Source organism: Malurus melanocephalus, unplaced genomic scaffold (genome assembly GCF_030028575.1).
Source record: "Malurus melanocephalus ecotype Western Australia unplaced genomic scaffold, MMel_1.1 scaffold_9, whole genome shotgun sequence".
NCBI classification, from domain to species: domain Eukaryota; kingdom Metazoa; phylum Chordata; class Aves; order Passeriformes; family Maluridae; genus Malurus; species Malurus melanocephalus.
In genome coordinates this window covers 2253479-2263195 of record NW_026623241.1, presented here as the reverse complement: position 1 = coordinate 2263195, position 9717 = coordinate 2253479, and the positions used below count along the sequence as shown (strand labels likewise).

Genomic DNA, 9717 nt, shown 5'->3' with positions numbered 1-9717 from the left:
TCCGCCTCCCCGAGCCGGCAACTTCCCCGGCGCCGAGACCCCCTCAGCCCGGATGGGAGGAGGAGGAAGAGGAGGGAGGAGGCGACGGCGGTGCCCGGGGGGATGCGGCGGAGCGGGCCGGCGGGAGGCGTAGAGCCGGCTCGARAGGGAGCGCCGAGCCCTCATCGCCGCCGCTGCCCCCGGCGGGGCTCGGCCGCCGCCTGCAGCTCCGGGCGGCGGCGCTGCTGAGCCCGCGCTGCCTGCGCGCCTCCCGCGCCGCCTCCCGCTCCTCGCCCAGCGCTCCGGCCGCGCAGCGCCAGGCCGCGGCCGCCTCCCCCAGCGCCTCCCGGGCGGCGGCGGGAGGCAGCAGGGGCGCGATGGCGTCCTACGTGGATAACAGCTTCCGCCAGGCGGTGATGAAGAACCCAGCGGAGCGCAGCCCCCAGGTAGGCGCCCCTTCCCCGCGGCTCCGCGCACGGTGAGGGGGCCGCCCCGCCGCCCCCCGGCCGCCCCCGCCCCGCACAGCCCGGCCGGGGCAGCCCGGCAGCTCCGCGGCCCCGCTCCGGGCAGCGCGGCCAGGGCTGTGCCCCTGCCAGCCCCGGCTCTCGATTCCCGGCCGGCGGCTCCCGGGAAGGGAAGACGCGCGTTAACGCGACAACTTTCTTCCTGCTCCCTAATTTTGGGGGAAGGAGAGGGAGAAACGCCAGCTGGGTTTGTTTTGAAGGTTGCTTCCGGTAAAAAGAAAGATGAACTTGGAGTATAATTTTTCGGTGGTCTGTTTTTTCTTTTTTTCCTTCTTTTTTTTTGCCCCTTTTTTTCTTTCTTTCCTTTTTTTTTTTTTTTTTTTTTGTGTGTGTGTGAATGTGTGTGTTTTGTTATTGCCCCGGAGTACGGGTGGCTCTGGATTTGAATTCAATCCCTACTTTTACATAGCTGGCTGAAGCTGGCAGCGCTGTTTCATAATGTAGGGGCTGAGGTCAGTGGTATTCTTGGCAAGTCCTTGCTCTCCAAAGTAGGGTGAAATCCTTACACAATGGCACCAGGCAGGAATTTTTTAGATACCTGCGCCGGGCTCCTGGAGCCCTCTTTGTCAGAGGAGTGTGTGAGTTGAAGCTGTTTGTGAGCGTAGTTGCGCTTAGAGAGGCTGAGAAAGGTTAAGCTGGGGACTGGAGTGCGTACAGAAACATTTTGACTTAACATGACCTGAAAAACAACTAAACTGAATGAGTTCCTTCTGCTCCCGAACGGTTGCTGCAGTGGCTGTTGCTGCCAACTGTCTAAAGACTAATAAGCTTTACACTGATCCCCACATCAAGCCGCGGTTCAATAGCTAATGATACAAGGAGTTACTTTGCTTGGAGTTGTAATGCCATCTGTCCTATTTTCTAAAGGCTTGTCCTGCTCTCTGAGCAGTCCCTATGTTCGGGTTTGGGGGAAGAGATGCTGTTACTGATTGTTTTGGCAGGCGTCTGACTGGCTGGTGATGATTTCAAATTGGGGCAAAGAGGACTGACTTTCGGTCAGCACCCATAAGTCATTCCTCCTACTATAGATACGTCATTGTGGTAATGTTATTTTTATCCCCATGCTCATGGAATATGTGTGAGAAAATAAGATTTCTCATGGAAAAACATACTGAGTGCACAGGCATCRTATGTGGCATGCCTTTTTGGCAACTCTATTTTTTTCTTATTTTGTGGAAAAAAAAAAAAAAGCAAGCTGCTTCTGGAACATGTTTTTGTGGTGCTAAACTTGTTTCTCTGTCCTTGTTTGACCTTTCCCAAATGTCTGTTTGCCTTCAGTGCTGGACCCAGCCCTTCAGTGTGTTGTGAAAGCTCAAGGAGGCTGAGTGCTGTCTCCTGGGGAAGACACTCTCTGCAAACTTGTAGCGAGGTCGTTTGCATTGGTAGAGGCGCAGATTCCAGCTGGGGTAGCCTACAAGCAATGTCCAGCGTCGGGTTATTGAAGCATGATGGGGTGTTCAGGAGGAGTGATGCTGGCAGATGCTCAGAATCCAGTGGGTCAGACTGTGGGGCCACCAGGCTGGGCTTGGGGGATGGTGCTTCCCCGGTGGCATGATTTGTGCCACGTGAACTGTTAAACTTTCTCATGTCCTTGCCAGTTGGCCTTGCTGTCTAGAAGGGATAATAAAGAAACACAAAGAGGCAGAAAGTAAGGAATGACGCAGTGAAGAATCCAGCCCGAATGCAGGGACAAAGCCCATGTGAAGGGCACGGAGCAGAGAGCTAAATTGGGAACACCAGGGCTGCGTTAATGCTGCAAAACTTCCCGAATCAGCATGCTGGCAGCCTGCTGTGGCAATYGCCACAGGAAAAGAAGCCCATCCTTAAATCTGTGAAGCTGACACTGGCCCACAATAGTCCACAAGTAAGACCAAATTTGTGTGAAATAGAATGTGTTGTTGGCACTGGAAATACTTGAAACTGGTGGTCAGCCGTGCCCTCCTGTTGCTGATGGGCTTGCAGCAGAAAACTTGGTTTGTGTTCTTGTAAATGGCCAGTGTTGAATTGTGTGTGTTAAGAGTTTTCTAATGTTGGTTCTCTGTGCAGAAAGTTTGATTTCATTTTACAATAATACTGGAATTTGRAAGAAATATGCTTATGCATGTCATCTTTCATCCCTAAATAAAGAGGGAAAAAAWTAGAAATGTACAAAGACCTTGTTTTTCCTTCTTCCCTTAAAGTAACTTTTTATTTTCTCTTTACTTGTATTTTTCTGTCCTTGCTATGCTATCTCTAAAAGATAGCTACTTAATTTTGGCTTTTGGGAAGTCATGAGGCTTCTTTAAAAGTTGAGAGGATTGGAAAGAGAAAATACATTTATCATATTCATGTCAGTACAGGAAATAGCAAGAGAAGTATGTTAGTAGCATATTTGCTTCTTACTTATGTTAACAAACTTTTGAGGCTCAGCTTCTCCCAAATCACGAAGAGGTAAATATTTGTTTGATTTTGCTATTCACCCTGGATTGTCYGGGTGCAAATTTGGCACTGTGCCTTCACTGCAGGCTCAGAGGAGAGGAGTGACAGAATGATAGCCAGTATGTACCACTTTGGGAAGTAGGTCTGGTAAACATTGTTGGAGAAAGCAAACTTAACTTGGCATGAGCTTCTGTAGTGCAAAAATCTCTTGGTAATTTTGGACTAAACTGATTTTTTTTTTTTTTGGAGGTAAACAGTGTATTCTGCAGCTGCTTTCATAAAGTCATAACTTTATATCTCTTTGGTATATCCTCCTTTACAGAGTTTTTCTGAATTTTGTGAATCACAATCAATATTCTGTTGGCTAAAGAAAATGAAAAATAAAAAAATAAATTTATGTGGTCTGTACTTTAACATGGCTGTTGTGTAACTCTCCTCTTTAATTGCTGTATTAAACTATTCATTTTCTCTTTGAAGACGTGAACTCGGAAGTTAATTTAACTACTTTGGGGAATCTAMCTTCTAAATGTTCATAAATTACAAATGGTTTTATGCCCTTAAGCTGTGAGTTATAGCAATCTATTTTCTCCTAGCGTTCTCTTGCTTGGACTGTTACAGCTTTAAGTCTCTACAAAACAAATTCTTACTGGCATCATCAGATGTCTTAAAAGGTGTGCAGTTTTATACTGGAATAGCTTGGCCTGAAAAAATAGGGCTGCTTTTGTTTTCAAACAAGAGAAACTGAGCCCTAATTTTTCTTTATCCTAAYAACTCATCTACATGGCATGGTATGYGAATAGCTGGTTATTTCAGAAACCCTGCATGCCTTTCACTGCTTTCATGCCATGTGGTGACGTCTGCAGGGAGAAATCTTTTGAATGTATGCCTTATATATGTTAGATGCCTCAGGTTTGCTTCTGGGAGCTGCCGGTGTGGTAGGTGCAGGCAGTTCTGTACAGCAGTAASGAAGAGCGGGGATGTAACAGCATCGGTTCATGTCTTCAGGGCATTGGGGAGAAATGTACAGTAGCCCTGAGTCTGATACTAATGCGTCATTTAATGTCAGAAGACATCTAAACAGGATGCTGCTGTTAAGCAGATACTCCCTTCTTGAGCACTTGAGAGGAACAATGGTTTAATTATAGGATGTACCTATGCTTTTCCAAATAAACTTTCAGCTTGTTCCCTAGTTGTGTTATTTTTATACTTGTAACCAGTGATAGCATGATTGTGTGCAATCTTCAGATAAGCCAGAAATGAACATTTCCTTCTTGCTCTAGTGATCTCTTAACAAATAAATRCAAGGCTGTGTAGTTTAATGTGGTCAGAGAAACTAAGCGTTTTATATGTGAGTCTAGCAAAATAATTATATTTAGTCTTTAAATGCAGGCTGATCATGTGTCTGTATATCACATGCACTAGAAGATTATTATTATCTTTTTCAAAAGAGCTTATTTGGGATTTCTTTCATTTGAAAAACAAAAATATTTTGGAGCTTGAGTTTTGCTTTCAGATTTTCTTTACTGTCAGCATGCTACCATGTTGCCATCTTTTTGAGACTGGCATTTACAGAGCAGGATAACCCCTGTTATCAGGCTGCTAACAGCAGTATAATACTGAGAACTGATTCKGTGTCTAAATTCTCCTGCTGGTTCCTGGTAGCCCTGAGAATTGAAGGGCTGTGACAGCTGATGCCTGGTATTTGGCTGTACTGCATTGTAGTAGTGGTCTTTCCATAATGCATCTCAGGGCTTTGTAAYGTGGTTATTCCGGAGGGGCCTTACTTTGCAAGGTTTGATGTTTTGTTTCTTTCTGGGGAACCCGTTTGGCCAACAAAATTAGATCCTAACTGCCCTTCCCATGGTGGTGTTCAGGCTTTCTGCTGACKGCTGTGGCTAATTCTGGAGTGGGGTGATGAGTGTGCTATATTTTGTGTTAATGTTGGGAGCATTGTTAGGAACACGGCTTAATGAAGAAGGGTTGTTGCTGGTTCTGGATCCAGGCTTCTTTATTGCTCAGCAGTGGGCTTGAAGTGGAATTGCCATCATRAAGTCAGCTGTAAGGGTAGTTGGTCAGAGCAAAAAACCCCCAAACCTCTAGATCCTGTTGGGTTTTGGAAACTWGTTCAAAATAGTTAACATTCCCTGAATGTCAGAAAAACTGTGAGTGAAGTGGTGTCTTTTGGGCTGTGAGTAGGGGAGTTGGTACAGATGAAACATAATAGACACCTGTATCTAGAGACCTTTTACTGTCGGGTTTTTTCCTGCTGTGTTTCAGCACTTAACTGGAAGCATAAAAACCAAAGGAACTGTTGGGAAAAAGTGAGACATTTACCTGACAAAGCAAATAATATATTTGGTTCGTGCAGAAATGGTATCTGAGAATGTGTTTTGGAAGTAAGGGTACATTTTTTTTCTCTTAATTTTTTTTCTCAAGCTGGTATTACTACACAACATTATTTCATGCCCAACAAACTTGCTTGTATATCTTTTTGTGGCTGATAAGTAAAGCTGAAAATCCTTGCATAGCTCAGATTTTCTTGTGAACTCTCTAATCTCAGTCTGCTGAAACAGCCCTGGAATGTTTGATTCTGAACTTCCACTGTCAATTTCCRTGTCTTTCCCAAACCCAAGGCTATGTACTGCAACGGGCTGCTTAGTATCCTGTTTGTTTTGAAAGAAACTGTGTTTATTTCCCAGTCTTTTTGATGGGGGGATGTGTGTGCATTTTCCCGTAGCCATTCATATCTTAGTGGCCAAGACCTTTGAAAGTGTCAAGAGTATTCAATTTTTAATTTCTTTCGGTAGTAGCTGTTCCCTGTCTGCATTTGTAGATTTCTGTGTCTTTTAATGACATGAGTTTTGCTAACACTTGCAAAGACCTCAGTATGATCAGGAAGCCTTCATCTATAGCATGGAAATAGCTGAGTTGAAGCCTTATCCTGAACACTTGTGTGCTTTCTCATTACATCAGAAGATTGCAGCTCAGTTAGCTGTACGTAGCCGAGCCGGTTCGAAACTGGGAAAGCGAGGGTTTAACTGTMGCGCTGATAAGCTCTGTGTAATTTCCTACTTGATTAATTATCTGTTTTGGAGAGTTTGCTTTTGATTTCTGCCCTGCTGTGGCTGCAGAAGTGTTTGCGCTGGGTTCAGGCTSAGTATGTTCCTGTGAGCGTGTTTTTGTCAGCCTTTGTGGACGCAGTCTCTTTCCTGCACTTAAAAAGTGGGAGCCTTTCCGTGGCATTCTCGCCTAGGAAATTCACTGAAGTGAGCGGTGCTGGCCCAAAGCCCAGCGATCTTCCACTCAGCCCAAGCTTGTTTTGTCCACTCGCCTCCTGGGGTGCTGTTCAGACAGCAGAGAATGTGTCTGTGCCCTCTGTGATGCCACAGGGCAGTGCCCTCCCACCCATCCTCTCCCACCCCGCTGGTGCTGCTGGGGAGGCGGTGGTGGAGGAGGATTATGGTAAAGAAGACTGATTGCTGTGCAGAGGATTGCTCTTCTGCCAAGACGAGTAACGAGCAAAATCGCCTGTTGGGCTTCTGAGACCAAAAAGACTGAAAGTTCTTTCGTGTCTTGGGTGGAAAAGTGTAGGGCAGCAAAAGTGAGGGATGCACAAGCATTTACCCAAGAKCGTGTTTTTCTTTAGTTAAGAGGATGGAATCTTCCGTGGTTATCTGTTTATTCATGGAGAACCCTTGGTACTTGAAAAAAAAAAATTAAATGTAACCTCTAAAGGTGATTCATCTATTTTACCCTTATTACAATACACCTTAGCTAAAGTTTGTTTGAGAAATTTTTCTTTCTCAAAATTCATTGTTTTAAAAAGTCTGTATACTTAAAAGTTTTTGAAAGTCTATGCTKATGCAAATTACTGAGTAGTAACCACTAGCAGTAACTATTCATTCTGTTGAATTACTGATCTGATTTTAATATTTTTTTCTCTAAATTTGAATGTTGCTACTTAATCTGTTAGCATGTTTCAAGAATAGCTATATGTACACTGAACAGTCATTGTAAGAACTTTGACTTTTTCATTGAGGGTTTTTTGTATCCTCATGAGAAAATATATTTTGGCTTGTGTTTTGGGAACTTTCCCACAGTAGGAGATCTAATTTTTGCGAGGTATTGTTTGGGAATTCAAAAGGAGCACTGGCAGAAAGATAGCTCTACAAAGATGCTTTGTGAAGGGCAGCTGAGCCTGTGCCCTTGTTTTCTGCAGCCAGTGTTGCAGATTTAATTTGCTGGGTATATTTTGCATGAAGGGTTGTGTTTGAATAAGTCTCGAAATGGAAGTGGTGCTCAGCCTCCCTTTTTCTGAAGTTGGTGAAGTTGACCACTTTTCTTAAAAAGGGAGAGAGGGGAGCCCTACTGCAGTGCTTTTCTTACAGCTTTGTTTGCAGTTCAAATTAGCTATTTGTTCTCTCTGGGTATCTCTGTTACGCCCATAGAGCTGTAGACGTGTTTCTTTGTGTGTTTCTGTCTTGTCTGACCTGAGTAAGAGTGATTAAATATTTGATTTAGAGCAGTTCTAAGGCATTCTTGTCAACAATAATGAGCAGCATGTATATCATTACCTGAGCAAAACACTGAAGGAATAAGAAAAAAATTAAAATATTTAAATGTTTTTAGAGGGGAGGGACAAGGGCACAAGTTTGCTTTTCAGCACTGATAAAAATTGAAGGAATTTTCTGATATTAATATTTCTGTGGACAGCACGATTTTCCCATTTTTCTCTGATTTGTGGGTATTCTGATAAACATGAACAACACAATGAAACTGATAACAACACAATGAAACTGCATCTGGTGTCAGTGTAAATTACCTGGGAATGGGTATTAAGTTTCATGGAAGACACATTTGTGGAGTGTGCCTGATTTTGACTGTCTTTATCTGGCTGTTGGTTTCTGTTTGCGTGCGTTTTGTATGTTTTAAAGTTAAAAAAAACCCTTTGCATAACAAATAAAAACATTTATTATGTGTTGTTTTGGGTTTCCAAAGGGAAGCCAGTTCCTGTCCCTTATGGATTGTTTGTTCAGTAGTTTGTTGTTTTGGTTGTTTTTTTTTCTCTTTACTTTGTATTTGCAGTTCTGTATTTTTAGGGATACTGGTCTCCCATCTTTATTTTACTTTTACTGTGATTGGGAAAGAAATATTGATATAGCCTTTTCCAGCTGAAATTAGTCATTCACACTTCTGCCCCGTTAAGCAAAAAATAACTCAAAACTTAGAGGGCTGAGAAAGAATACTACGGAAATGTGGTTTGTACGCAGTTGATGGGAAAACAAGGCTGTACCACCTATAGAAGTGGAGGAAGCTTCTGCTTGAGGTTTGACTTGCTGAAACCAAAGGCTGAATATTTTGTGGTACATCATATTTCTTTAGCAGAAAGCTAGCTGTAGTGGGTTGATGCTGGCTGTAGGCCAGGCACCCACCAAAGCTGCTCACTCACTTTGTTTCCCATGCTGATGTTCTCTGCTGCCTTGTTCCTGCCCATCCARGTGCTTGTGAGGCTGCAGTCCACACAGGATAAGTGGTACAATCTTGTTAGCTGAAAAAAAGAAAAGGAATTTACTTTTGAGAGATGGCATTGTAGGGTTTTTGCTTTCTAAAATTTACGTGACTCCATCTGGTTTAGATTGTGGCTTTGAATGTTTGTGTTGGTGCAGCTGAAGGTGTGAAGACCTGTGCTCTGAGATTGAGAATAAATGCTTATGGTTGTGTGTAGAAACCTCTGAAATAAATTAACCTCTCAGAGTATATGCTGCTCCATTTTCAAATGCTGTCTAGAAGTATTAAAAAAGTAAACTGAATGGAATATCATGACATTTCTCACTTTAGGAAATRCATCAAAAATAAGTAATTTTTTTTTAACTTATGGGGAATATGTGCAAGAAGCTTCTTGAGAGAGGTCTTCCATTTTTGTTTGTTCTGAGGATTAACATCAAAGGAACTTTTGCAGGAAGTCTCTTGCTCTAAGTTTTTTCCCCCAGTGGAATATAGCAGTGGTAAGAAGCCAGGGTAGTGATACTGCTTTTGCATGCACTGAATTGGGTAGATGAGATGTTAAGGCCTGGGATTTTTTTTTTTTTTTTTTTTTTTTTTTGTTACACTGAATTTGTCTGTATTTATATTTGTTTATTGTATGGTACCTGAAAATTGGATGCTGGTGCTATCTCTTCCGGGGAGCAAAACAAAGAAGTGACAATTTTATTGGCATGCAAGTTAAGAGGTGTAGACATTTTTCCATTTGGTATGTGAAGTCTCTTGGGACATACCTAAAATATGTACCCTCTATTGTTTTTGTTTTGACTTTGAGGTAAGTGCCTAATCTTGTCAGGAAGCCATTCCCTCGCCCGCACAGAACATTTCCTCAAAATACATGACCTTGCAGAAATGAGTTACACATTGTATTATGTGAGAAGCCAGCACTCATCTGAATGGTTGTGTGGAGTCTTGCTATTTGTCAAAAGATGTGTCAGAATGCGCAGCATACTTGGTAGTAAATATTTAGATACATTTTGAACWGAGAGAAAGAGAGAAGGGGCTTGTCTGTGCAGCATTACAGACTCCTTTGTGTCCCTTGCCAGTGGTGCTGTGGGTATTGAAAGTGATTTTCCTCGCCATTACTGTATGACAGGCAGGCACTGCACAGATGACTTCTGCTTGGGTGCAGTAGCTCAGGCACTTTTCGAAGGTGCCATAGCTATACTAACAAAAAAAAATGGACTTTGGTTTAAATAGCTGGTTTGGTTTAAATAGTGTCAATATTTCAAAGTTGTGGCTTTTTATTGTGTTT

At 43.0% G+C, this 9717-nt stretch overlaps 1 protein-coding gene across 5 annotated transcripts in view; it reads left to right on the top strand.

Annotated features, from left to right (window-relative positions):
- Positions 1-250: 250 nt before the first annotated feature.
- The window catches only part of RAPGEF2 (Rap guanine nucleotide exchange factor 2), a 180305-nt gene continuing 170838 nt past the window's right edge, over positions 251-9717 (top strand). For 4 of the 5 annotated variants that reach the window (XM_057375569.1, XM_057375578.1, XM_057375559.1 and 1 more), the window contains exon 1: positions 253-425. In XM_057375569.1, the coding sequence (XP_057231552.1) occupies positions 357-425 (69 nt within the window). In that variant the 5' untranslated portion in view covers positions 253-356. Of the gene's footprint in view, positions 426-9717 lie in introns of all 5 variants that reach the window. The other variant, XM_057375596.1, reaches the window with a different exon arrangement.